Below are 24,809 nucleotides of genomic sequence, written 5' to 3' on the forward strand. Positions count from 1 at the left end.
AATTATAATATAATTTCCACTTTAAATGTAGTCACAATTATTTAGACACACTTGATTTCAATCCCATATTTTTTGGTATATATACTCCCTCTTCCCTGATACTTACAGACCTTGTCATAACCTTTCATCTCCACTTGCTTAAGTTACCGACGGTAAGCTCTTTCAGTGTGTTTTCAGAAGCCAGGAAGACATACTGTAAGTCTCCACTTGGTCATTCAGTATAGTTGACCAGAGCTGCACACAAGACTCTAAACAAGCCCTCATCAATACTGCACAAATTCTTTTCTTGCCTCTCCCAAAAATCATTTGCCTAATTTGCACTCAAATTACACGTACATTCCACATGTGCATGCCATGTTAGTGAGTCATTGAGTCCCTGGCACAAATAAAAAAAATCTTCTTTCTAGCCTTAAGTATATGACTTTGTAATTAAAATTTGGTTGAGTTCTATCATTCCAATACATAAACTTTTCTCCTCCTTCCTGTATAACCACTTGATTCGCCTCAGGATGAGAACCACTTAGTTTAGAACACATTCAAATAACATCAGTATAGGCCCAGCTCTTGAACCAGATCCAAGTAATGGATCAGACAGTATCAGTCCCATGACTGATGCCTGCAGAACACTGTGAGTAATCCAGTTAAACTCAGTAATTCCCTTTCTGCTAAAGTGATGTAGCTTTAACCATCTCCTAGTCCACCTTACACTCTTTCTGATAGGTCACATCTTCTCCCAGTTCCTACCTGAAATACTCTGCTGAAATCTAGACAAATAAAGTAAATTGTATTACCTTTGCCTTAAATGCCAGCTAAACTCTGCAAAACAGGTGTTAATTTATTCATACATAATCCTTCTTTATTGAAATCTACATTAGATGTAGCTATATATATCTGATGTTTTCTCATTCAAATAGTTTTTTCAAAATTGTTATTGTGCTTGAAAATAAGCATGTAGCTGCCCTGGTGATATCTTGGTTTTAGAAAAATAGGTAGTGTGTTTGCTAATTGCCCTTATAATTATCTGTAGTTGTATTTGCTATTATCTATATAATAGATTGTACTGATACATTCCATTGAAAGTTAACTAGAAAGTAAATGGTTCGGGACTTGCAGCAATACAGTAGTCTTTTCAGTGCTGTAGCATTGAGATTTTAAGGAAATCCTGATTTCCCTACAGAATGCAGTTTAAACCTTGCTTCTGACACAGATACAGTACTTTCTGTTATTTTACAATCATATTTATTTATCCCTCATTGACTAATACTGAGAAGATTGCTTACTGAAACAGATTTTTATTCAGAAATTAGGCATCAGCAATATATACTAATACCCTCTTTCCTGTATTAGCCAGGACTTCACTCCCCATCTTCCTTCTTTCTCCCCTTTTCATTAAGCTCTTTGGTTTAGTTTTTGGTTTTTTTTTCTACATCTAGATCACTGAAGTTTATAGCCATATGCCTTTCTTCCTTTAATTTTTGTACACAGGAAGTCTGCAGCACTACAGAACTTTAATACCCTGTCAGACCAGGACAATACTATTTTTCTGATAGTATCAGCTATGAAGAGCTCAATAATTAAAGGCTAATTGATAGAGATATAGTTCAGCTTATTAGAGATAAAATTCCTTCAGATATTAAACATTCATGAAAGTCTGGGTCAGAAGGAGACATGTATGATGTGGACAGTGAAGCCTAAATATATGTAAATTCAGGAACCCTGAATATGAAAAACAAAACCAAAATACATTTGCCTTTTTAATTCAGTCAAAGTTTACTGAAAAGAATAACTACATAATTTTGTCATTAGCATAGAGCTGGTTTTCATGAAAATCTTGGAAGTAATTACATGAATGAATAAAGCCTATTCATCCCTCACAGTGGTGCAATGTAACCCAAACAAATACTGTTTAGAATTCTGCTAGGTGTCTGATACTGTGCAAAACAAGAATATTGCTGATACCTTCTCATGTGAAGGCTGGATAGACCACATACACTCCCTAAAAAAATATTCACAGTGAAGGACAAAGAACATCTTTTACTCCTTCTGGTACAGTGCATACTCCTTAGCAGACTTGTGGAGACATAAAAACTGAAATCATGGTAAGTACAGGAGTTTATTAATTTACTTTCTGCTACATGGATGCACTAGCACTAAAACTGCTGTGGATGGGACTGTAAAACTTCAAATTTATTTCTAACAGTTTTCAAATCCTTGAATATGGTTTTCTTCTTTTGAGGGCATGAGTAAACTTTTATATTTTTTCAGGTCCTTTATAATCTGAACTGGTTTCTATTTGATTTACTGATTTTGGCATTCAAAATTAAGGAAAACAACTTCTTTTAAGGCCAAACTGACAAATTAGTTTGTGTATCCAGAGGAGTTCTGCAGTCAAGTGTCAATGTGACACTAACCAAGAAATGCAAAGGAGTCATACTTTCTAGCTAGATTTAAAAAAAATCTACTATCTTATTCTGCTTCAGCAGGACTTTGTAACTAAAAAGATAAGGGAATTTATCTGTATATCTTCAGTACAGTTGGATGGGGAGTGTGGTATGGTACTGTATGTTTAACAAACCGATAGAATTTATTTCCTTAGAAAGGCAGTTTCTTTAAACTCTCTATATGTATCTTTTGTTAAGTATTTTATTAATAAATGAAACTGATAACTTCAAGATTAGTGATTTTACAGATAAATGTTGCAAAGTAAGAAATCTGCATAACTTTTCAGGCCATCTTTGCTGTTGGAAATAATTTAGAACTCCTGAAGTAGCTTGTGTATACCATTTATCATGGTACCTATGTCCAAACAATCATCCTCCCCAGATGCAGTACTATTAAAGAGGTTGACTGGAAGCTGTTAATCCTGTTTCAAAAGAAAAAAAGGTACCTTGTGATACTTAGAGGTGAAAAAGGTTGCCCGTTGCAAGTGCTACTTGAAAAATGGTAATGTGAAATAGATTGAATAAAGAATGTGGTTCTCACTTAATAATGCTTCACAAAGTTCTGAGTATCCTGGTTGAATGTCTCTGCTTTACACTATAATTGAATTCTTCCTGAATCCTAAGGAAAGTGTTTATATAAGGGATAATTTTTTGACATTTTAAAATATAAACCAGGTATTTTACTTTGTTTATTTCTGTTGTAATCCTACTGTGTAGAATCAAGTACTAAAGGTCAAAATACTACATTTGTTTAAATCAATAATTCAAGTCACTTGACTTGTTCTAGATTTTCATATGGATAAACAGAATCTGAATAAGGACTACCAAAATAGCATCTTGCTGTGCTGTTGTCTCTTGATTTCTAGCTGCCACAGGGATTCTTTAACTTGTACTAGAGAAGATCAAATATGTATGGAATATTTTTATTTGCAAAATCCTACAGTAAAAATTGCACAGGAAGTGCACAGTTACTCTTCTGGCATGATTCTAGTGTCTAGCTGCTTTCACAAATAGATTTGTTTAGAAACAATATGCATGTGGATATGTTGATCACTGAACTTCTGCTGTTGCCAAATACAGCTTGAAAATATGCAAAAATTTACAATTTTTCTATTTTGATTAAGTCTTTTCAAATTTCCAGGTTGTTTTCCCTGATTCCAAATAAGAATGACAATTCAAAGTAATGCAAACCATGAATCTATTCCTTTAGTCTATTTTCTTGACAATAGTATATAGAACTATGGGGAAGGAAGTGCTTTTATCTTTGCATCACAGGCAACCCAAAAGCTTCAGCAAGGAAGGAAATGAATTTTTTTGGTCTTAGTTTTGATGTTGCACAGGTGGAAATTCATATTACATAAAAACAAGAAGAGAGAAGAAAAAATTAGGAGGCGAGCAAAACAAATAACAAAATAAAGTGGAGTAAGGACCACTCTAGGGAAGTGTGATTTGTGGCAGTTTTACATCAGAAAACGAACTTGTAAAAAAAATGCATTCTTACAAAAAAAAAAATAGTCAGTGAACCTTTGAACATTAGATTGGGTATAATCTGGTTTTAGTTCATACAGGAAGACGTGTAGAGAAGAAAGTTAGACCTACAGAAACATGAAATTCAGATGAGGACCAAAACCTAGAATTCATTATTTCATTTTTGACCATCACCACAGAGGAAAATTTAGACCAAAACACTTGGATATAATATAAAATGAAAAAATACTAAAACTGCAATAATAGCTTCAGGCAGGTGAGATTGAAGTTTATTACCACAAAGGAAAAAAGTTGCATTTTTCTTTGATTTCAAGCCAGGACAGGCTGCATTGATTCCTGACCTGGAGAAATACCCCTAATCATGTCTGTCTTTTTGCAGTGATACTGGTAATTCTCAGATATACTCTAAGAAGGAAAAAACTTCCAAGATATGTGAATTCAGCAATAAATCTTCTGATGGAAATAAGGCCAGCCAAGGAATTTGATTGATCTATTTGGATTTACTCTTTGTTTAAAGAAAAATTAAATCCTACAGATTCTGTACAGAAATACATTATATTATATACAATTATATATTGGTTATAAAATGCTGAATGTCTAACCACATTCAGAAAGAACCATCTCTTAAGGAATTCTGTGTGAAGGGACTTCTAGCTGCTTGCAAAAATCACTGAGATCACTGGACTTCTAACAGCCACAGAAGACCAGCAGATCTTGCACAACTGGGAACTCAGCAGACTTTTGAAATGGATTTGTGCAAAATACAGCTTTTAGGGCTAAGAACAACAAATTGTTCAGTATATTACTGGTTTTGTTAAACATGCATGGGTTTTCTGTCCATCAAGCCGAACTGGAGCATAAGAAGTAGAGAAACACTGAGAGAAAATTTTTTCCCTGATATTTATGCTACTTTCAAAAATTCTGTAAACTAGCATCTGCCCCAGTTAAATCCAAAAATACTTTTTTACTCAGTGTTTAAGACAGTAGGAAAAGCACAGTAACAGTAAAGCCAGACAAGCAGCAGGTGGGTCGCCGGCAGCACCCGAGGACAGCTCTGCTCTGAGGGTGCAAAATGCCCTCTGTTGGACACGCTGCACTCAGAGCCCTACACCAGCACCCTCGTTATTCTCTGGTGTCCTGCGGCCAGCTTCAGAGCCTCATCATATTGCTATGGAAAACCATTAGCAAGACAGGTGTACTACTACATCCATCAGACCATTCACACTAAAATCAGGCAATATTTCAGCCTATTTAAGAGATGCTGAATGAATTGCGACCTTTGCAACTTGGATAAAAAACACATTTGCAGACACACTTAGAATGCAGAACAACAATACCCTTCCTATGATCTTTATTTGTTAAAGTTTTTCATATTTGTGGGGAATGGGGGGGAGGGAGGAAGAGGGAAAGCTAATATAGGAAAATGTGTTAGGTATGTAAATTAGGCACAGATAAGTCATATGCATAAACAAATGTAAATATGAAGCTGATACAGAACATATCATGTGACTTTGTTAACATCTCCAGATAGCATAATGCAGATAACACAGGATATTTAAAGGTGCACTTTTACTCTTTTTGTTGCAGGAGCAGTGTTAGTGTTTATCAGTGAATCACCTACACTGGAATCAACATTCTAGGATTAAGAACCTGCTGGGATTTCTGGGTTCATTTCAACAGAAAGTAATCTTTTTAGATATTTTTTTTTTCCTTACAAACCATTCATACTGTTTTTTTTCATAGTTAAGAAAAAAAATAATAAAAGTAGTTCTTCAGCAGAGTTCAGGAGTCTTTACAGGAAAAATATGAAATTAACAAAAAGAACACCTGCCTTCAGCCACAACCCTCTATGTAAAAAGTGAAGTACACAGAAAATTAAGAATGGATAAATTACACAGAAATGTATAAAAACAAAGCTACACCAATGTTCCAGCACTGAAATTGTGAACAATGGTCTCTCTAACTTGCAATATCCTCGCTGGAAGATATTGAAAAGTAATAAAAATTATTTACTTCACATTTAAAAATGGGACATGTAAGAAATTTGCCAAATTCAATCCATAATTATAAACAAAATTAATTAATAATTTTAGGGAGTTTACATTTTCATAGAATGAAATGGGGATCAGAGGATCTTGTGCATCTTGTATTTGCAGCTATGACTGGGTGTTCCTTTCACTTCTGCTGACACACCTCTAACAGCTTTTCCTCCCATTAGACACTTGTTTAGCTAAGTTTTAGAGAAGTGTCACAACCTCTACAAACCCCTGAGGGCATCTGCATTTTGATTCTGAAGGTGAGGCAGAGGGAGACCTGTTTTCTTATGTCTTTGGAGAAGAAAAACTTTCAGAAATCATGTCTCCAGGCTCTCACTTATCTTATAAAAAGGCTCTCAAAACATCAATTTTTGTACAACTATTGATCTTCTTCATCTCTTAGTAATTTTTAAAACTGTTTTCAAAATCCTTTTGTTAATCCCTTTTATATCTTCAGGTGTTTATTCCCCAGTGGTCCTATTTCCATGATTTCTGTGGTCTTGTCTTATTCTTTTATCATCTCAGTCTTTAATTCATTATTCCACACCTAAGTTTCCAGGGATTTGAGTATTTTCCTCACATTACATGAGTTTTTTATCAAATCTCATTTCATCATTCCATAACAGAAGTTGTTCCGGCTCAAATTTATGCAATAGCTCAAACAGAATAGACAGTATGGTCTTCCCCATGCTGACCACTGCTGCATTTCTGCTTCCTGCTGCTCTTCTCCCCATGACAGTCAGCAGCTGTCCTCTGCTCCACATTAAAAATATGACCTACCCAATGGCCCAATCTTTGATGAATGCTCAGCAGACTCACCTTACATTTAAATCTAGCCCATGCTCAGCAAAAGGTTGGCAGTGTGATCTTGCATAACAAAAAAATGGATTCTTTTTTCTCCATACAATTTAGCATCTGGAGCAAAAAAAGCTGCTATATGCTGCCTCATTGCCTGTAACTTCTCTGAGGCAGCAGCAAAACTGAAAGAGACACTGCTGAATTTCCCCTTCTCATTCACACAAATTGTGTAAACAGCAGATTCAAGTGCTTGTAACAGTGCAAATAACAGACTTGGTAAGTAACTAAATTAGCATGACTGAAGTTAAGAAAGCAGCCATAGCTTCTTTTGATGCCTCAGGTTTTAGCTTTTATATTTTTCAGATTCTGTACTGCTTTAGTGTGTACTGAGCTTCATATTAAGGGATAGTGAGCTCTCTTCAAAGAGTAGGTAGACAAAACAATTCCTTCTCTAGCTGGGGACCAAGGAAAATGATCCAAATTTCAGGCCCAAGAGCATAAACAACAGTGGATTGAAGAGAGAAAAACAAAAAGGATGGGACTTCATAACCTAAAGCCATAACTGGACAATTAAATCCAATATGAAAATGGACCAGAACTTTTAAAAGAGAGAGACCTCGTTACCAGTTGTGCATTTTGTGACCATTTTGGGTTATCTTGGGTGTAGCCCTGGCTGGGCTCTTGGATATGCCCAAGGCATATCCATTGAGGCCTTCTAATAAATACCTACTTTATTCTTTAGTTCCATCTAGTTCTCTGTTCTAAATCAGCCTTCACAAGGCATCACTCTGCCTCTTAGGCAAGGCAGCAGGCATGCACTGAGCAAACAAATCAGCAGGACCTCAATTCTCTGTGCTCACAGTAGGTGATCAAGGTGCTAGGACACATGACAGACAAGAAACTAAGAAAAGTAGGCAAAGCAGAGGCTTCATTGCTGTCTTCAAATGTCTAATGTAATTATACTAATCTCAGAGATGCACATGGACAGAGTGAGAGGCAAAAAAGGCGTTGGAAACAACACAGAACAAACCCCCCAAAATCTCAATTAGTTTCCTTTTTTCGTTGGTTTGGTTTTGTTGTTGTTGGGGTTCTGAGGGTTTGTTTGTTTGGGGATTTTTTTTTTCCTTTTATTTTTCTTTTACCAGTAATGGAAATCAAATGCTGGTACAATTTAGAGGGTCAGCAGATTTTCCACCCTTGCTCCCTCCCTACCTAAATGATGCTGGAAGGTTAGGATTTGTCACAGAAGAGGCTCCTCCATTAGAGGTCACTCTTGTGCCAGCACCTGGGAAAGGCGCCACGTTAAATATAAACAGGCAGGTGATGTTTGTACCGAGAGAGCGCTGCATGAAAGGGCTCCCTTCTGTGCATGGCTGAAAGGTGAGACCCATCTGACCGCAGGGCAGGTGTATGGTGGGAGAGTGGACACACAGCTCACTTACTCTCATTTCACAAGGTAGCACATTCAAAATGCTGGATAAAGAGGGGAAAGCAGAAGAGAGGAAAGTCTTGGAAAAAGACAGGAGAGTAGGATAGAAAAGAAGAAATGTTCTTTTTGAAAGAAGCTCTTAGTATACGAGCAAGACTTCAGAATATGGGGTTTGTGTACTCTCTCTGTCTAAGCTGACTTTACCAAAAGAACTCTTAACAGATGGAAGATTGATCCTGGTTTTCTGCTGTGATTGCCAGAGGCACAGGTGAATGCATTCTCACTTCAACTAACTTCTCCTTTCTTTTGTTTATGGATTTATATCACAGGCTAACCAGATACTTTAAAGGCAGAAGGCTTTGTGACCAGCCTGCTGTCACCTAAAGATAAGGGATCTGGGATAGCCAAAGTTTTTTAAAAGCCTGATGGACGGGGACATAGAAAGGATGTAAGGCATTAAGCAAATTTTAAGCAGAAGAACTTAGGAAATTTTTCTAGAAACATTTTTCTTAAAGATGTTTGGATTAAACTGTGTTTTCAGTTTTAAACCTTATTGTCTTTGATTAAAACTACTTCTGAAGTTACATTATGTTTTGAAATGTTTATTATGTGAGAGCATTCTCTTTCTTGTTTTTATTTAGGCCACATCATTGTCTTCTTTTTTTAAGCTTTCACTTTCCACCTTCTTGCTTTAGACCATAAAAATAATTGCAATATAGCATACATGGTAACTAAAAAATTAAAATTTCATCCCAGGAGAGAAGACTCTACAAGTTTTAGATGTAGTTCTAATAAATAAGACTGATTATGACAGAAGCATTGGGAAAGGATAGAGAAGCAGAGTGGTGAAAGGATCCTGGCAACTGAGAATTTAACTTGGGCTTTAACTTTCTGTTTCAGATGTGTTCAAATTTAGCCTCACTTGTCACAGGTAACTTCTTGAGAGTACATAAAGTATAGAAAGATGTAAATCTGCATTCATTAAGACTCACTTTTTTCTAAACTTTACTAGGTTTTGTTTGACTAATTGAGATTGACCATGAAAATCTAGGAGATTGTGTTTGGTTGGTTTTTTTTAAGCAAATATATTTTAAAAGCAAAAGCAGCATGATACCTCTAATATGAATTGGGGAATAGCTAACAGTTGTAGGTCTGATCTTCCACTTTTTAAAATGAAAAGACTGAATAGCTGTTGTTAAGAAATCATCGGATATTATAAAGACTAAATTGTTCTCATCTGAAACCTTTTACTCAGAGGTTTGAGGAGGATACCGTAAAAGGTAAAGGCCCTTCATTACCCACTTCCCAAAGAAAGCCTAAGATACCTGAGCTAGGTAATACCTGAAGAACCACAGATGTCAGCTCCAAGTCTTCACTGCCCCATTAAGGTGGTGCAGAAGGCCAAACAGCACCTTGCCTGCAGCTTGGATGCTTTTTAGGAAATATGAGTTTCTGTTGTGCTCTTCTGCACTAATATCATGTGAGACTTGAAGAGCTGACACCATGTTTAATATATGAGAGAGCAGGAAAGGAGGTTGTTACAGTTGTGTATGAAAGCATGTGGCGTCCTTGTCTCCCTCCCACAGGGTTTACACAACTCCTGGTGAGGTATTTGCATGGGTTCTTTGCACACCTTTTTGCCTCCCAGGCGGAGGCAGAGAGGGACATGTTGAAGACAAAAGGGAAGTCAGGAGTGTTTTGCTAAAGATGTCCCTGTTGCTTTCCCACTTCCTCCTGGTACCAGCAGCTGCGGGGGATGCTGAACGGGAAGCCGGACCAGCTGATAACCCCCTGCTTAGCCATTCACGTGAGGGTATATAGGGTGGAAACTGAAGCAACTTCTTCCTTGAGAAAGTCTCCCTTCCCCTCTGACGTCCCAGTGTGTCCTTCCCGCAGCTCAGGCTTGCTCCCTTCTCTCCCCGGCGGAGCTGCTGCGATCGCCGCCTCCGCGCTCTCCGGCCTGCACCGGCTCCATCCAGCTCCGGCACCCTCCCGGACAGCCTGAGCCCGGACAGGGAGGCACAGAGTTGTGGAAGCGAATGGTGCGGGAACGCAAGGTGCACGCACAGCCATTCCTGAGAGGCACGGAAGAGAAGGGGCTGAGGGAGCAACATTTCACCAGGGCAAACCCTCCCCAGCTGCCAGAGGTCCTCTCCCCACACCAACTGCTCATGCACAGTTCCCAGTAGCCCTGCCATGCTCCTCCATCCTGCCTCTCGCGCCAGTCTCTTCTGATTTCCTCTCATACACAGCTTCTAGTAATTTCCCAGCCAGTGAGTCTACTTACCTGCCAGTGTCTGAGTGGCTAGCTTGCCTTACCGAGATGGCCACCACATCCCCCTTGCCTCAGACTAGGAGTTGATTGCTGCAAACTCAGTCATCACAGCTACACTCACATCACCTGCAATTTAGGTCATTAAATCCAAATTTAAATCCAAATCAAAACCAAGCTACCCCTGGTGATCAGTGGTGGCCCTCAGCGAGGCAGAGCTGTGGGGTCTGAGCGGCAGTGTGCTGTGGCACTCTGTGAGCCCCCTCAGACCCTGTTTTACGGACTGTGCCTGAATTCATCAGGGCTCTTCACGTCATAGTGAACTCTGTGCCTTCCAGAGGGTTTCCTTGTGGAAGGTTTAGTAAAAGCCTAGTGTTTCCATTTGGTCCGTCTGGAGTGTTTTCTGCTGCGGCACTGCTTTCAATTCTCCCTGAGCTCTGCTGCTGAACCCAGGCAGACAGAACACAGGAGTGTTCTGTGAACAGATGTGAGCAGAACCCACACAGCTTGCAGGGCAAAAAGCCTCATTCAAAAGCCACCTCATCTGAGCCCCCCGTGTGGATGAGTTTGCCAGCAAACGGGGCAGGGAGGAGTCTGTGACATGGCAGTGGGCACTGGGGGTCAGCGCAGAGATGGGCATGGAAGGGGGTGCAGGGTAGTGCAGGTGAATCCTTTGGTCGAACATGACAGCTAATGCCTGAATATGAGCTTTGTATTGAAATAAAAATTGCTTGAGATTTGAGCACTCCTCAAGTTACAAAAAGGAGAGACTTTTGGCTTTTTGCATGAAAGATTTTTTTTTGTGTACAGCAAGTGCTTTGCATCAGTTTCAGCTGTCTCAAGGAAGGACTGTGATTTATTACAGTACATACACTCCAGCAGAAAATCTTAACACACACTTGATTGTGATGCCCTGGAGTGCACTGGGGTTTCCTTCGTGACAGAAGTGTGCCCCTTACAAGGCATAGTCAGGGCAAGGATGCTGCCAGTGCTCTTTGACTTTTTTTCTTGAATTTGTCAATCCAGCCTGTCTCTAGGATAGAAAAGTGTAAATAGCGGAAACAGATTTCTGCACTCCCTGTTCAGGCAAGTATAAATATATTAATAATAGGAAATGGTTATAAGATTTCGTATATTGAATAACAAGAATTTAAAAGAGCCACAGCACTGAGTTGTGCTGAGTTGAGGATCTTCCAGGGAATCCTGGATGTCAATAGTCCCAAAACAGCATCTGGAAAGCCAAATTGTTCCCATAAACATGACACTGCATGTAGAAAGCCAAATTGTTCCCATAAACAAGACACTGCATGTAGACACAAGGAAATGCTGTTAATTTGCTCATGACCAAACTTCTGTCAGAAATACTAAAACTGTCTTTAATTGAGAAAGTGATGGAAATGCAGCAGCATATTTTTGAGGAAGTCTAACTCTGTCTGCAGACACAAAGATAACACAGACTTACCCTACCAAAAATGTTGGTTCTCATAGTGCACTGCAGCAACTGCAAACCAGTCCTGACAGCATTCAGGAATATCAAGTTTATTCTGAAAATCAGGTAATTTCCAAAGTGATGCTGTAATATGATAACTGCTATGGCAAGATGGCACTTCACCCCAGAACTATGACACCGGGGAGTCGCACAGAATTGTGAAGCAGGACTGCTAACTCTTTGTCTTCCCCTCTGATGAGGTTCATGTACTCAAAATATTACCCAAGAAGCAGCACAAAACCAGGTAATTTGAAGCTTTTGGTACAAGTATGTACAGAGATTATTGATAAATATCTTATTTCTGCTCCTGTGCCAAGTGTGCCCCCATGTCATCGAAAACTGGGAAATAAACTCTGAAAAAAACTCATTGGTTAAGAAAAACAACATTACTTTATTAGTAATACTGGATGCATAGGGAATTGTCCTTAAAACATACATGTTCAGTAACCTAACAGACTAGATTATATTCTTGAAACTAATACACATTCATCACATTTTCTGAATACATGTATATATATTAATTATTTCAATTTACTTGTTTGGATATGGTTGCAGATCTTGTGATGACACTTTTCTCCTTGAGAGTGTCAGGTCATAATGTATTTCTCTTATCATTCTTAGCTCTGACACACAATCCTTGTTCTCAAAACTAAGATATCAGCTAGTACGTATTAATCACTGATAGAAGTGAACAAGGAAGCATTAGCTGGCACAAGACTTATTAGTCACAGATGTAGGGAGTTAGCACAAAGCCACATTAATCTCTGGTATTTGTACTAAGCACTGTATGGTACAAAACTAAGCATTAACCATGAATACAGGGACCATACACTACTGTGCTAAAGTTAAAAGAATTTTCCATCTTCCCTCACTACTGCATAGACTACTTTTTACAGAAATATAACCTGTTCAGTAACAACTAGGAGGCAAAAGCCCTGTGAGTGAGAGGAGGAGAAGGCAGGAAGCAAAGTTTCAGTGAAAAACACTGCTAACATTGTCTTTCTCTTGCCCAGTGCTCCACATATGTGCATGTGTTATATATTACAGAGCAACAGTATTATGACTTAGGAAGTACATTTTCAAACTGCTTTAATGATATTAATGCACCTGCCCAAAGGTGTTCCTCCATGTACTACCCCCCAGTCCTATCTCCCACTATATACACATGGTTTAAAGATTAGCTGCCCCAACCAGTCATCTTTGCCTTTTTCTTCTCCCACCCTCCCCCACAATTAACTCATTTTTCCTTAATTTTTTATAAACTTCATTTCTAAGTAGCCACTTTTCCCAAAGTTACATGGAAACATCCAAATAAATGCTCTGATTAAAAAAAATATACTTAAAGTTGCAGTCACAATATTTCCACACAGGAGCAGTAACACACCACTGGTGTGCTAGAATTTAGATGCTGGGTTTGGTCTATACAGAGAATGTAATGGCATGTGTATACATGAGAAGGCATTATCATTATTAGCATCCTTGTCTTGCTTGAATATGAACTAGTGATTTTGTTGCTGCTGCTGCTGTTGTTTTTGTGAAAAGTGAAAAAGGCAAAATAACTTTACACTACTTTCAGGTCCTGTTATTTAAAATATTAATTTATTCAGATTCTTTCTTCATCTAAAAATAGCTAATTTCCCTATATCAGTCACAAATAACCTTCACAGAAATAAGTGGGGGAAAAAGCCAGAGAGATTTCAAGAAGCTATTGCATCTGCAAATGGAAAATGAGGCACATGGTGGATATTGTAGATGGGCAAGTTTCACAGAAATTCACAGCTTAAACTTATTTTCATTGTATTTGTTGCAATTTATATTCTCATGAGCATCCTGTCAGTTAGGGATGTACTTATTTGTGTGTATTGGATGAAGTAGAAGACAACAGGAACTGTCTAGCATTCAGAGCTGTGAAGATAAGCTAGTTCTTTGATCATTGCATAATTTTTCTAGAGCTGATACTCTGAGCAAACCCTTGCAGTAGCATTTACCCACATAAAATGACTGTATTGCTACAGCTACCATCTTAAAACAGTCGTGAAGGCTGCTGAACACATCAGCAAGTCACAAATTCTAATCTGCTGTCGTTTTAATAATAAATGCATTATCATCTGTGATAATTGTTTATTTTCACAAATAAATACTATTTTATAAATAAAATTCAGTGTTTAGCTGAATGAATAGAATAAAGAACAGCATTTCTCCCACTATGAAAAAACATTATGTTATATTACAAAAACATTAGTTGTCATTGGCATGCAGCAGTGTTTCTAATTCAAATAAGCTCCATCCTGCACCCTAATAAACTTCTGAAGTAGCTAAGCTAAAAGTTTTTGTAAAATTAAGCTAAAAATATCAAGCACTTTCAATGCTTTAATGATCCAAAATATTTCAAAAATACTAAGAAGTTTATGCAGAAGGAGAGTAGTAGGCCGTAAGGAAGATTTGGTAACTTCTAATTAAAGACACACAGCTTTTATACTGCAATCTCCTCCCCATGCACTACTCCAGCAAATTCACTGAGCTGTATTTTTTAGGGTGTTCCACCTTTGTAGTTTTCTTTTACTTTCAGCACAAACACATGTTTAGAACTTTTTGTGTAGCTTAGTTACTCAGTATTGACTTTCCTATCCTATATCATCCTTCAAACTCAAACACACGGGAGGAAGGATAGAAGAAATGTATGATCATAGTTTTGGGGTTTTTTAAAAATATCTCTACATAACAGAAGTTTTAAAAAACTGGCCAGTAGAATCTCAAGATCCCACTGGCGAATGTGAGGCAGCAAAGGAACATGCTAGTTCATGCCTGAGAGTGGGCCATGTATGCAGGGTTTTCAGTGGTAGCAGGGCACTGAACCTGTGGCCAGTCCCCCCTTTATGCCTGTAATTGCCTCACACATTTGTTTAGCAGCTATTATGTAAAGGCTTAGGCTTGTGTGCACCAAGGAAGCCTCACAGGGCTACGCAAGATGGGGTAAATGCAATAGTTTTGGATATCACATGGTACTTACTGCTGACGGAAGCAGCCAACCAGTCTGAACACACTTTAGTTCCCTTTTCCTCCAGCACTTCTTGCCTAATATCCTGTGGAGAGCAGTTACTTTCATGATAATGAAACCCACAAGTGTATCATGTGAGAAGCAAGAACTCCTGTGTGAGAAGCAGAACTCCTCTTTAGCAAATAGACCAGGCTGTTAAGTTGATACACCCGTGGATTGTCACATTGAGGGAGCCAGTTTTACTGCTTGTTTCAAAATACTGGAGAGCTTTGGGATATTCAGGTAAACTGTTGCACATGTTCATCTTAAAAATAAGCATGGAAAGTTCCAGAAGAAATAGAATCAGTACAGGTATTGAATATAGCTTAATTAATTAGTTGTAGATTTTACTTAGTTTAGGAGCTGACAAAATGGACTTTTTCAGAGTTTTGTGGTTAGTTCTCTGAAATTTTACTAAAAGTGGTCCTATTTTAAGTGGCCTTTCTGTTTTGAATAATAGCAGAAATGGTATCACTCAAAGGCAATTATTTTTTGTTATCCCCTTTGCATTATTTGTTTTTTGTTAAATTATGGGTAGGGTATAAATTAATATACTATACTCTGGGTTGAGATGTCAATCTATGTATTTGGTTAGTAGTTCATCATGGAAAGTATTTTCCTTTCCAGGTATGAGTCAAAATGCTACTCAATGTCTTAAAATTACACAAAATTTCCTTTAAAATCATATGGGATCCTGAAATTCTCAAAATAATGGTAGGAACTTCACAGTGACAGGAATTCAAATTTTTCTTCCTTGACATTTGGAGCATTCACTTTAGTGGGATAACCAGACAAGTAAGATATTCATAAGACAGTTACTGTATATACTATATATACATATATATATAGGGTTCTGAGTGAAATCTGTTTCATTTCTGGCAGATCATGAGAAAATTTACATTAATCTGAAATAAATAATTTATAAAGGGTATTAGAAGGCACATAAGAAAAAACTTAAAAGAAAATTATTAAGTATCATGAAATTTTGTGGTTATATAAATCCATGTTGCAAAAATGAAATTATTTTAGAGAAATGGATATGAGGTAGTCTGTTTATATAAGATACAAATCCTTGATGGAAAAATTGAAGCCACCAGGCTTCTGTTGTTAAAGACCAAGTTGCCAGTGGTTGATAGTTCTTATTTTCACTTAAACAGATACCAAAAAAAAAAAATCCATGTAGAGAGAAAGTTTGTCATGAGCCTATTAGGACATAGAATGAAGGGATGATCATGCCTCTGTTGATACTTTGACTTCATGCATAGTCTTTGACAGAAGCAATTTAGGAACAAGATGGGGTGTAATTTGGCTGTTCTGGCCAAGCCCTATGCCCTCACTCGTCCTGGTCTCAAACTCATCTGGAACTGGCCTTTTGTTTTTCTGCAGTATGAATAGCTGGTCTTATGATTAGATAGAATGAGAGAAAAAGTGGCTAAAGAGAGATAAGAAAGGTGTAGAGGAATGCACAACCGAAAAGATATAGAATACACTGTGACCAGGCTGGAATATTGCCTTGTCTAATTTTGACAACCATATTGTCCTCATGTGTGTGCTGTTTTTTTCTTGCTGGTGTTAGAGGGATGTTTGAAATGATGCTTTTAGGGTAACTCAGGGGCTATCAGCTTCTCACTGGGGAATCACTTAGATTTCTCTCTATCCTCTCCATCCTAGAGGTCTTCCTTTCATAAAAACCCCAGATAGAAGAATAGCCTGTCTCCTCATCCTTAAGTATTATCTGATGAGGACTCATTTCTCTTTCATACCAATCATTGAATTAGCAAGTATTTTGAGTCTATGAGCAAACTGTGTCTCTTTGTCTTATTTCCATGCTTCTGCTACACACATTTTTAGGTGCAGAGCATTGAAACTTCTCAACTTTACTTTCCAAATGCTGCACTTACTCTTAGAGGGACTCTTGAACTAGTAATTACAGCTAGACTCAAGGGGAAGAAAACCAGTTTGGAAATCTCTTCTGGAAACAACATATTTGTATAATGATAATTCAGAGGTGTCTGGAAAAGAAAGTAGTCAAGCAATAATTTATTACCAATTCAGAATGGCACTGCCACATAAACAAAAAGCTAGACTGCCTCAAATCTACTAACTTCAGTAGAAGTTATATCAGACATATAAAGTTGCAAAATCATTTTCAGATCTGTATTTTTCTACAGTTCTCAGTGTAATTTTCTGTGCCATTTTTGTCCATTTTCTTATTCCTTATATCCTGCACATAGGTTAGAGCTCAATTCCCTTAGTGATTATCAACTTCTGTGATTATTTCACTATCAAAGAATTCAAAGTAAGCATCGTTTTCTTCTTAAAGGGATAGTTTTCTAATCTTTATTTTATTATTCTCTAACTTATCAAGATCTTGAGTTTTAAAGGGTATATTTAGACCCCATCACTTGGTAATAGAAATGTAAAAGTTACAGCTGAGAAGAGAAAAGATAGGGGTTTTATCATTTATAAATCAGATCTGCATGTATTTTGAATGAATTCTTTGTACAGTCAAAAGTTACGTATTTTTTGTTTGCTTAATTAATGACTGTATGCACACACATCTGCTATTCTGTTCACTGATCCAGTGTTGCTGTTTAAGGAAAGCTTGGCCTCAAGGGGAAGTTGAACTGAAATAATCTTTTGGCTTCACCAAGACAGGAAAGTAAATAATAAAGTTATATTTATTCCAAGGCAGAAAAAAGCAAAAAACTTTTTTGTTCAGGCTGCCAGTTGCAACTCAAATATCCATACTAAATTCAGGAAGAATACAGCTGAATTTTTTAATATACTTTTGTGTTGTCATTACAGTGTACTTCTGTACAGAAATGTGCAACCATAATGTAAATTATGGAGAATTACGTTCATTAACACTGAAGTGTAACTAAGGTGTAGTGAAACAATTATGTACAAGTTTAACTTGGTACCTCTGTGAGTCTCTGCTGAAGGCAGTGGGAGGCTCTGAAAGCTCTGTGTATAAAAATGTATCTGTGGCATGAGAGCTAACATGTAGGTATTGATCCAGATTTGAGCAAACACATACAAATAGTGCAACTATTTTGTATTAAAGGAAATCTTACTGTGCTCCTTATGTGTTGCTTGCAGATCAGATCAAAAGTTGAAAAGCCAAAATATTTTCCACAGAGTTTGCAACAGAGATCAAAGTTCAGAAAATAACCCAAATAGCTTTTGCATGAGACTCGTCTTTTACACAGACACTTTGCACTTTAGAGGGGAGGGGTAGAGGGAACTTAATCTCTCTTCAGAATCTTTTCAAGTTCCCATTTCATGATTTACAGCCTACTCTATGTGATAATGATGTAGGTAACTGCTGTCGCTTCTGGGAAGGGAAGCACAGAAACTGTGGAGACTACTTCATGATCAGGGCCGCAAACAAAAAATTTTCTTTTTTCCCCAGTTCCCCTCTGTCTACCTGACCAGTCAGGCTCTGCATTAAAATCTACATGGCTTCTAATGTAACACAGCTTATGAAGGCAGAAGCTGGTGATGTACATTAAAGTGAAGCAGAAAGATTTCACAGAGTTTCTTACTCTGTTTTGATTCTTAGTATTACCTTTACCAAGTAAATGAAAGAGGCTTTATTGTTAATTGTAAACTCTTCCACATGTCCAGGAATCTTTCCCTCTTGCTGGGCTTGTAAATATGCATGACTAGGACAAGGTTTGTTCACAGTGTTGGGAAGAGATTTATTTTAAAAATTTCATTGACACTCCTAACATGGCAGTAATGAATGGTTCAGTGCATTTGAAAGCATGTATGAATGTAGTTCTTGTAATCTTGCTATTCCAAGTCTAGAAAACTTCTCAGAAATCATATATCGTAATAATAAAATTTTCTTCAAAGTCACATTCCCAGCTTCCTAAAGGTCTGCATGCTGAATGGCTCTCGCTTGTAAAAAGTGTTGTCATTTGCATAGTACATTTTCTTATATTTCAAATAGAAGAAGTAGCAAAGAAATCAATTTATTGCTATGACTTTCAAAGGAAATTAATAGCTGAGCTGGCCAAGCGGCTGATCAAATCCTAACTTAGAAGGTCTGAAGACTTCAGACATAAGCTATAATTACAGTATCTCTGGTGGTCTAGATTATGTTACAGACCTTAGGAAAAAAATCAATTAGTACAAAGTCAAAAGAGATCAAAGACAAAAGGCATTTTTATTCTCTCTGGCTCTCTAAACTCTGTAAAATCAGGACCTTGTGAGGTATTGTGGGACAAATCTTGAATGATAGTGATACATATACATACCTCTGCAATGTAATTGTGTGTGTGTTTGAGTGTGTATGCATCAAGCAGCAGTATACGGCTTAACCCTGATAATCTCCTTAGTAAATATGTACTTCCTCCCTTCTTTGTATGCACAAAAATACCCAGCAATGTGGTCGCTGGGTATAACTTTCATTATGTCTGTCTTGTTTTGGCTGCATTTAATGTAAGTAATTTGTAGCTCAACACAATCAGTTTGGAAAGATTGAATTTCTTGGCAATGCCGAAAGACTGGGATAGTTACCTTTAAGTTGCAGACGTCTCTCTCTCTATATATATTTAATTACTCCAAGTTAACAGTAATGAGATACAATCAAATGGAAGGCAAAAGGAGCAAAAGCTCAATTGAGAAGCTTTTGTTATGGAAGTAAAAAAAAAAAAAAAAAACAAACACTGAGCACTTGCTGAACCATAGTAAGTTAAGACAGTTAATTCTTAAACCTCCAATTTTTTTTTCTAACACCTATTTATTATGTTTTGTAGCAATACTGCTTTGTTTACAGACAGATGATTCAGAACCCTACCTAGTTTGTACGAAAGCTTTACATTTTAACTCACACAGGAAATCCAACTCCTACTTGTGAATTGTATGTATAAGTGTATCTGCCATTGCTGCACCCCTGCTGCCACTGTAAGCTGGGAAGAGGACTTCTTGCTCCAGAGGGCTCCTGAAACCCAAAGGTGGCCCCTGCCTAGTGCAGTGGGGCCAGCTCACTGCCTTTTGCTCCCATCCTGCACTGTGATGTGTTTTATTTTTCCTGAATTCAAATGTATTGAACTTTTGAGTTCAGTTCATAATTAAGACTGGTCCTGAAACATATTGAATTGGGGTGACTAATTAAAGGATCTATTTTTGAATGAAGCTGGATTTTATTCTCTTGGAATTACTTAACTTCATTTTTTTTAAGAAATTTAGTAACTTTGACAATGTCTGGGTGTATTGATTCTAATTTCTTTTTAATTTTACTTCACATATTCTCATTTGCTACCCACACATGCACAGTTTTATTCAGATACAAAATGGAGAAGAGAAACAAGGACAAAGTGAGAGTGTGGGGAGCAGAAAGTAAGTAAAAAAATTGCTGAGAAAGGAAAGTAAAATTGGCACACACATACATTAACCAGAAGAATTTGTTTTCACAAAGGAACTTGCAGTTCTCCAAAGAGTTAGCAGGAATAACATAAATCTTGTAGATTCCCCCAGGTTCCAGTACAGGCACTTCTTATCACGAAAACAAAATTTTTAGGTAGGTTGATTTTAAAGTCGTATGTAATTTCTTACATTTATTATGTGTTCAGTTCACAATTCCAGAAATAAACTGAAATTATAATATGCCCAAAAGGACCTGCAGTACCTGAAAGGCAACACCTGAATGAAAATTTAAAAATATTGTATAAATGCTCCAAGGATACAACAAAATGCTCAGCTTCTCTTTACAGGAAGACGAGCTATAGCACCTCCTCAGCCAATCAGCAGTAGTAAAGCCTCAGACCAGGAAACTCTTTAAAGCACAGTATTTGTGAACATTGCAACAGTACTTTCCCATTGCTGCCCTTTGTTTTTCTCTTCTTTATGTTTGTAGAATCGGAAGCCACGTGTGAAGTTCCTTATGGAGAAATTTGAGAGATGTAACAGAGACACAGAGGATCCTTCGAACAGCCTACCCATCAAAATCCCAAGACAAGATAACCCCAAAGGATTACAGACAAGGAAAGCAGCACTTGAGAAACTTACAAATAAAGGATATACTGCATTTTGTCCAGGACCCAGTACCCTTCACAAACCTGTTCAGCCTAAGCCTCCTCTGGCAGTCAAGCCTTCAAGTGATGATAAAACAGAGAAAGATCCAAACTCACCGCATTTAAACCCAGTGGCACAAAGGTTTGGTGTTCAGCTTCAGCCCACTAACAGAGGAAATGATGAAAAAGCTGGATGCTCTAAATTCTCTATCAAAACCAGTGACCCGTCAAAAGAGGACCCAAAGCCTTTGAACCCAAAACCTGCATGGAACAAGTTCCTTACTCCTCCTGATAAAGAAAAAAATCTCATGGGACCAAAATCTAATTTAAATTTTGCATCACAGGAGAATGAGGAAAAACCGGAATTTTCAAAAGTAGCTGCAGTTAAGGAAAAATTAAGGTCTGCAACACAAGAAAATGAGCACAAGCCTCCTGTTTCTAAACCACCTCTAGCACAGAAACCTTCTCTAAACAATGAGGTATCTCAAAATGAAGACACTTCTAATAAAAATGGTTTTTGGCAAAGACAATCCGGACCTAGAACAAATATACATGCACACCAAGAAGCAAAGGAGATGGGTGAAAATAGTAACTCTGCTGCAGAAACTCCAGGCAGTAATTTTCCTAAAATAGCTCTGAAGCCTACTGGCCACAGGTCCAGCTTATCAAAAGGAACCCCCAAAACTGTGGCAGAAAACACTGAAGAAAAGGGAATGAGTGCTGCCAAGAACATCTTCCTCAGCAAAATCACTCAGGAAGAATCAAGTTCTTCTCATAAATTCCGTAAGATGAATGCAGCACTTGCTGCAGGAAGACCATCAGGTGAACCACAAGAGAAAGAGGACAAGAGTTCTAAAATGCCCAAGCGGAAAATCTTGCCCCCAGTGTTCAAGTTGGGCCCGCCCCCACAAAAGCCCAGCAGACCCCCCACTGTACACCTGGGAAAGTTCCAGAAGAGATGCCAAGAAAACAGTAAGTCCATTCTGTTCTTTCTTCCTTGGGTATTAGCTTTTTGATGCATTTAGAATCAGGTTAATTTCAGATGGGATCTCCACTTCTGTTCAGAAATAACATGACACTCGTGCATCAGAAAACCCCTTGAAGCTGTAACTTGGGCTTCTGTCTCTTCCATACAGAAATTAAAATTATATTCTCTATCCTTCAGTGATAAAGTTCAGGAAGAATGTTTACTCTATTGGGTTCACCTGTTTCTTGAAACTACTCAGATGCAGCTATAACTTGTGTTAGGGAGTATTTCCTCAACAGGCATTTAAGTCCTCATTTAATTAAACTGATCAAACTTAGATGCTTCAATTTTAAGTGTAGTTAGTGAGAAAGGGGGATGCCCAATGGTGTGATTCAGAGCTCTGAAGTTGCTGTCAGTGGAGTGGAGCTCTAACTCCACACTGTGCATGTGTGGTATATCAGGTACATTAATGTAATTTAGTTGATACATAATTTGTCCTTGTACCTCCTGTGTCTAGAATACAGCTTGGCTTGTGTTTCAGCAGTTCTAAATACACATAAGGCTGGTCTTCCTGAGGTGAAGAGGTTCAGAGGGGCTATGGCAGCATGAAAAACTCGGAGATGATTTCTTTTAAGAGAAGAAGCCTCACTAAAAACATAGTGTCTACATGCAGCTATATGTTGTGTTACTGTTAATTCCACTCAAAGGTTAGGAGTGTATTGGTAATAAAAAATTTGCTTTCTTGTCAGCTGCTGTGTTCTGGTTTTCCTCTGTTACCTTACAGTTAAGGAAATGTTCTCACAAATCCAGGATCAGGCCAAGATCCTCAAATGAGACAAATTTGTGAATATCTTTAAGACAAATATGCTCATATACAATCTCAATACAGAAAGACACCATTTTCAGCCAACTACACAAGTAAATGTTTTAGTTATATAAGAGTAAGAGCTTTGCTAGTTAAAACTTTGAGAAAACGTGACAAATGCTGGAAATAAGAAAATAACAATTTATTTAAAATACATTTTTAATTTACTTTAAGTAATTAATTGAGGAATCTTTATTTGTTGTTCTGCTTATTGTTTATTCAGATTTTTTTTCTGATTCCCATTCAGTTATAGACACAAAGCACTTTTTAAAACTCTGCATAAGAAATATTTAGCCTGTGCATTTTAAATTAACACTGTGAGCAGGGTTGTAAGAATAATATCAGAATTTTTGTTAGGAGGGTGGGTGTCCAGTTGTCACTAACCAGAGGTAAGAGCAGCCAACACCCTGACAGTCATGGGAACATGAGCTAAGGATGGAGCTGACCAGCATGGTGGCCCAGGGGGTTTTCCAGTTATGTTGCAAAACTCACACACAAGTAAGTAGAAATTAAGGATCAGACATGGTCTTTTCTATCTCACAGTCATAGTGGCAGGTCAAGAGTGAAAGATTTAGAAACCACATCCATGAGAAGCTGCCCACAGTATCCCTGAACTTCAGCGTTGACTCAGAGAGCTAGCATGTAGGTCTTGATATTCTGTTTGGCTTTAATTAATGCAGCCCATTTCATTGCACCCAGAAGTCTACACAAAACAGTTCTGGTGGACAGACAAGTTGTTCTAGAGTGAATCCTGAACAAACTCCTTTTCAGCTCAACAGTTATTAATTGTTGATGGGTTTCTTGAAACATAAATAACAAAATCTACCTGGTTTGGAAGGGCAGTTAAACTGAACTGTGTTTTTTTTCTTAGCTGTCATTTCAAGAATCAAAGTCATGTCAGGAAAATGCCACCCTCACAGCATAAATTCTTCCTTTTCATTATTGTGTCCTGGTGAACAGAAGCTTTCCATAGTTGCTTAATTTGCTGCTGTGGTTCAGGTGCTGAAAATAAAGAAGACTAAGCAAATGAAAATAATTTTTCCATTCAACAGAGCTTTCTGAGATCTAACCTTTGGAGCTTTTGGTCTGTAATAGGGCAAAAGTTAGGCTTTGCGTTGTTCTTTGAGAGGAGAAAACCTCCACACATAGTGGCTTTTACACTTGTGTTAGGGGCATCTGCCTACACTATAGAAAACCTTGTATCGCCTGATTTAAAACAGGCGTTTGAATTCTGCTTTCTCAGAAGTATCAATTCACCCCTTTTTCTTTGGTTGTTATCCTTTCCCATGAAACCTGTTTTACTGGTTTTTGAAAATAAGTATTCACTGGGCATGAAATGACATTAAATGTTAGAGGCTGAAGGACTTAGCTTTGACACAGCAGTCTTAGTTAAGTATGGGAGAAGGATTTTAATCATCCACCATGCCTGCATGATGTTAGGGATGTTAGTTTGATGTTGGCCTTGCTGTGGATTAGAAATTTTCACCTACTCCTGAAAAACTTTCCATAAAACTTCTGTAGATACAAATGTCTTTTTCAAGTCTCACTATTGAATTGCTACTATTTTCCAGTGAAGGCAGGCTTTAAGAAATTCCTGTCTGGGCCTGCAAATACATGGCAGAATAGTAAATTCCTGTGTTATGTCCCATTGCAGCAATTTCCAATGAGGAATCATATTTACTCAGCTAAGAATCAATGAGGTGCATGTGCCTTCTGTGTTCAGAAAACAATAACAACTATATTGTTTTATAATAAACATCCAAGGTCTTAGAAAAAAAAGAGAAACAAAGTCATTTTGCTGACAGCTTTCCATGTGAGGCCACAACTGTAGTGTTGCTTTCCAAGGAGAACTGCACTGAGCGCAGTGGGACCATACAGGTACAGGTGACCACACACACAAAGCCAGACAGAGGCTGATTGTCCAGTGCTCTACACACCTCTGCACAACTCCTGAACAACAAACA

At 37.8% G+C, this 24,809-nt stretch overlaps 1 protein-coding gene across 3 annotated transcripts in view; it reads left to right on the forward strand.

Annotated features, from left to right (window-relative positions):
• The first annotated feature begins 15,189 nt into the window (after positions 1–15,189).
• Positions 15,190–24,809, forward strand: part of FYB1 (FYN binding protein 1) — a 43,942-nt gene continuing 34,322 nt past the window's right edge. For 2 of the 3 annotated variants that reach the window (XM_053932744.1, XM_053932745.1), the window contains exons 1-2: positions 15,190–15,233; positions 20,857–21,985. In XM_053932744.1, coding sequence (XP_053788719.1) covers positions 20,884–21,985 — 1,102 coding nt within the window. In that variant the 5' untranslated portion in view covers positions 15,190–15,233; positions 20,857–20,883. Of the gene's footprint in view, positions 15,234–20,856; positions 21,986–24,809 lie in introns of those variants that run through there. The other variant, XM_053932743.1, reaches the window with a different exon arrangement.

The sequence above is a fragment of the Vidua chalybeata genome, chromosome Z (assembly GCF_026979565.1).
Source record: "Vidua chalybeata isolate OUT-0048 chromosome Z, bVidCha1 merged haplotype, whole genome shotgun sequence".
NCBI classification, from domain to species: Eukaryota; Metazoa; Chordata; class Aves; order Passeriformes; family Viduidae; genus Vidua; species Vidua chalybeata.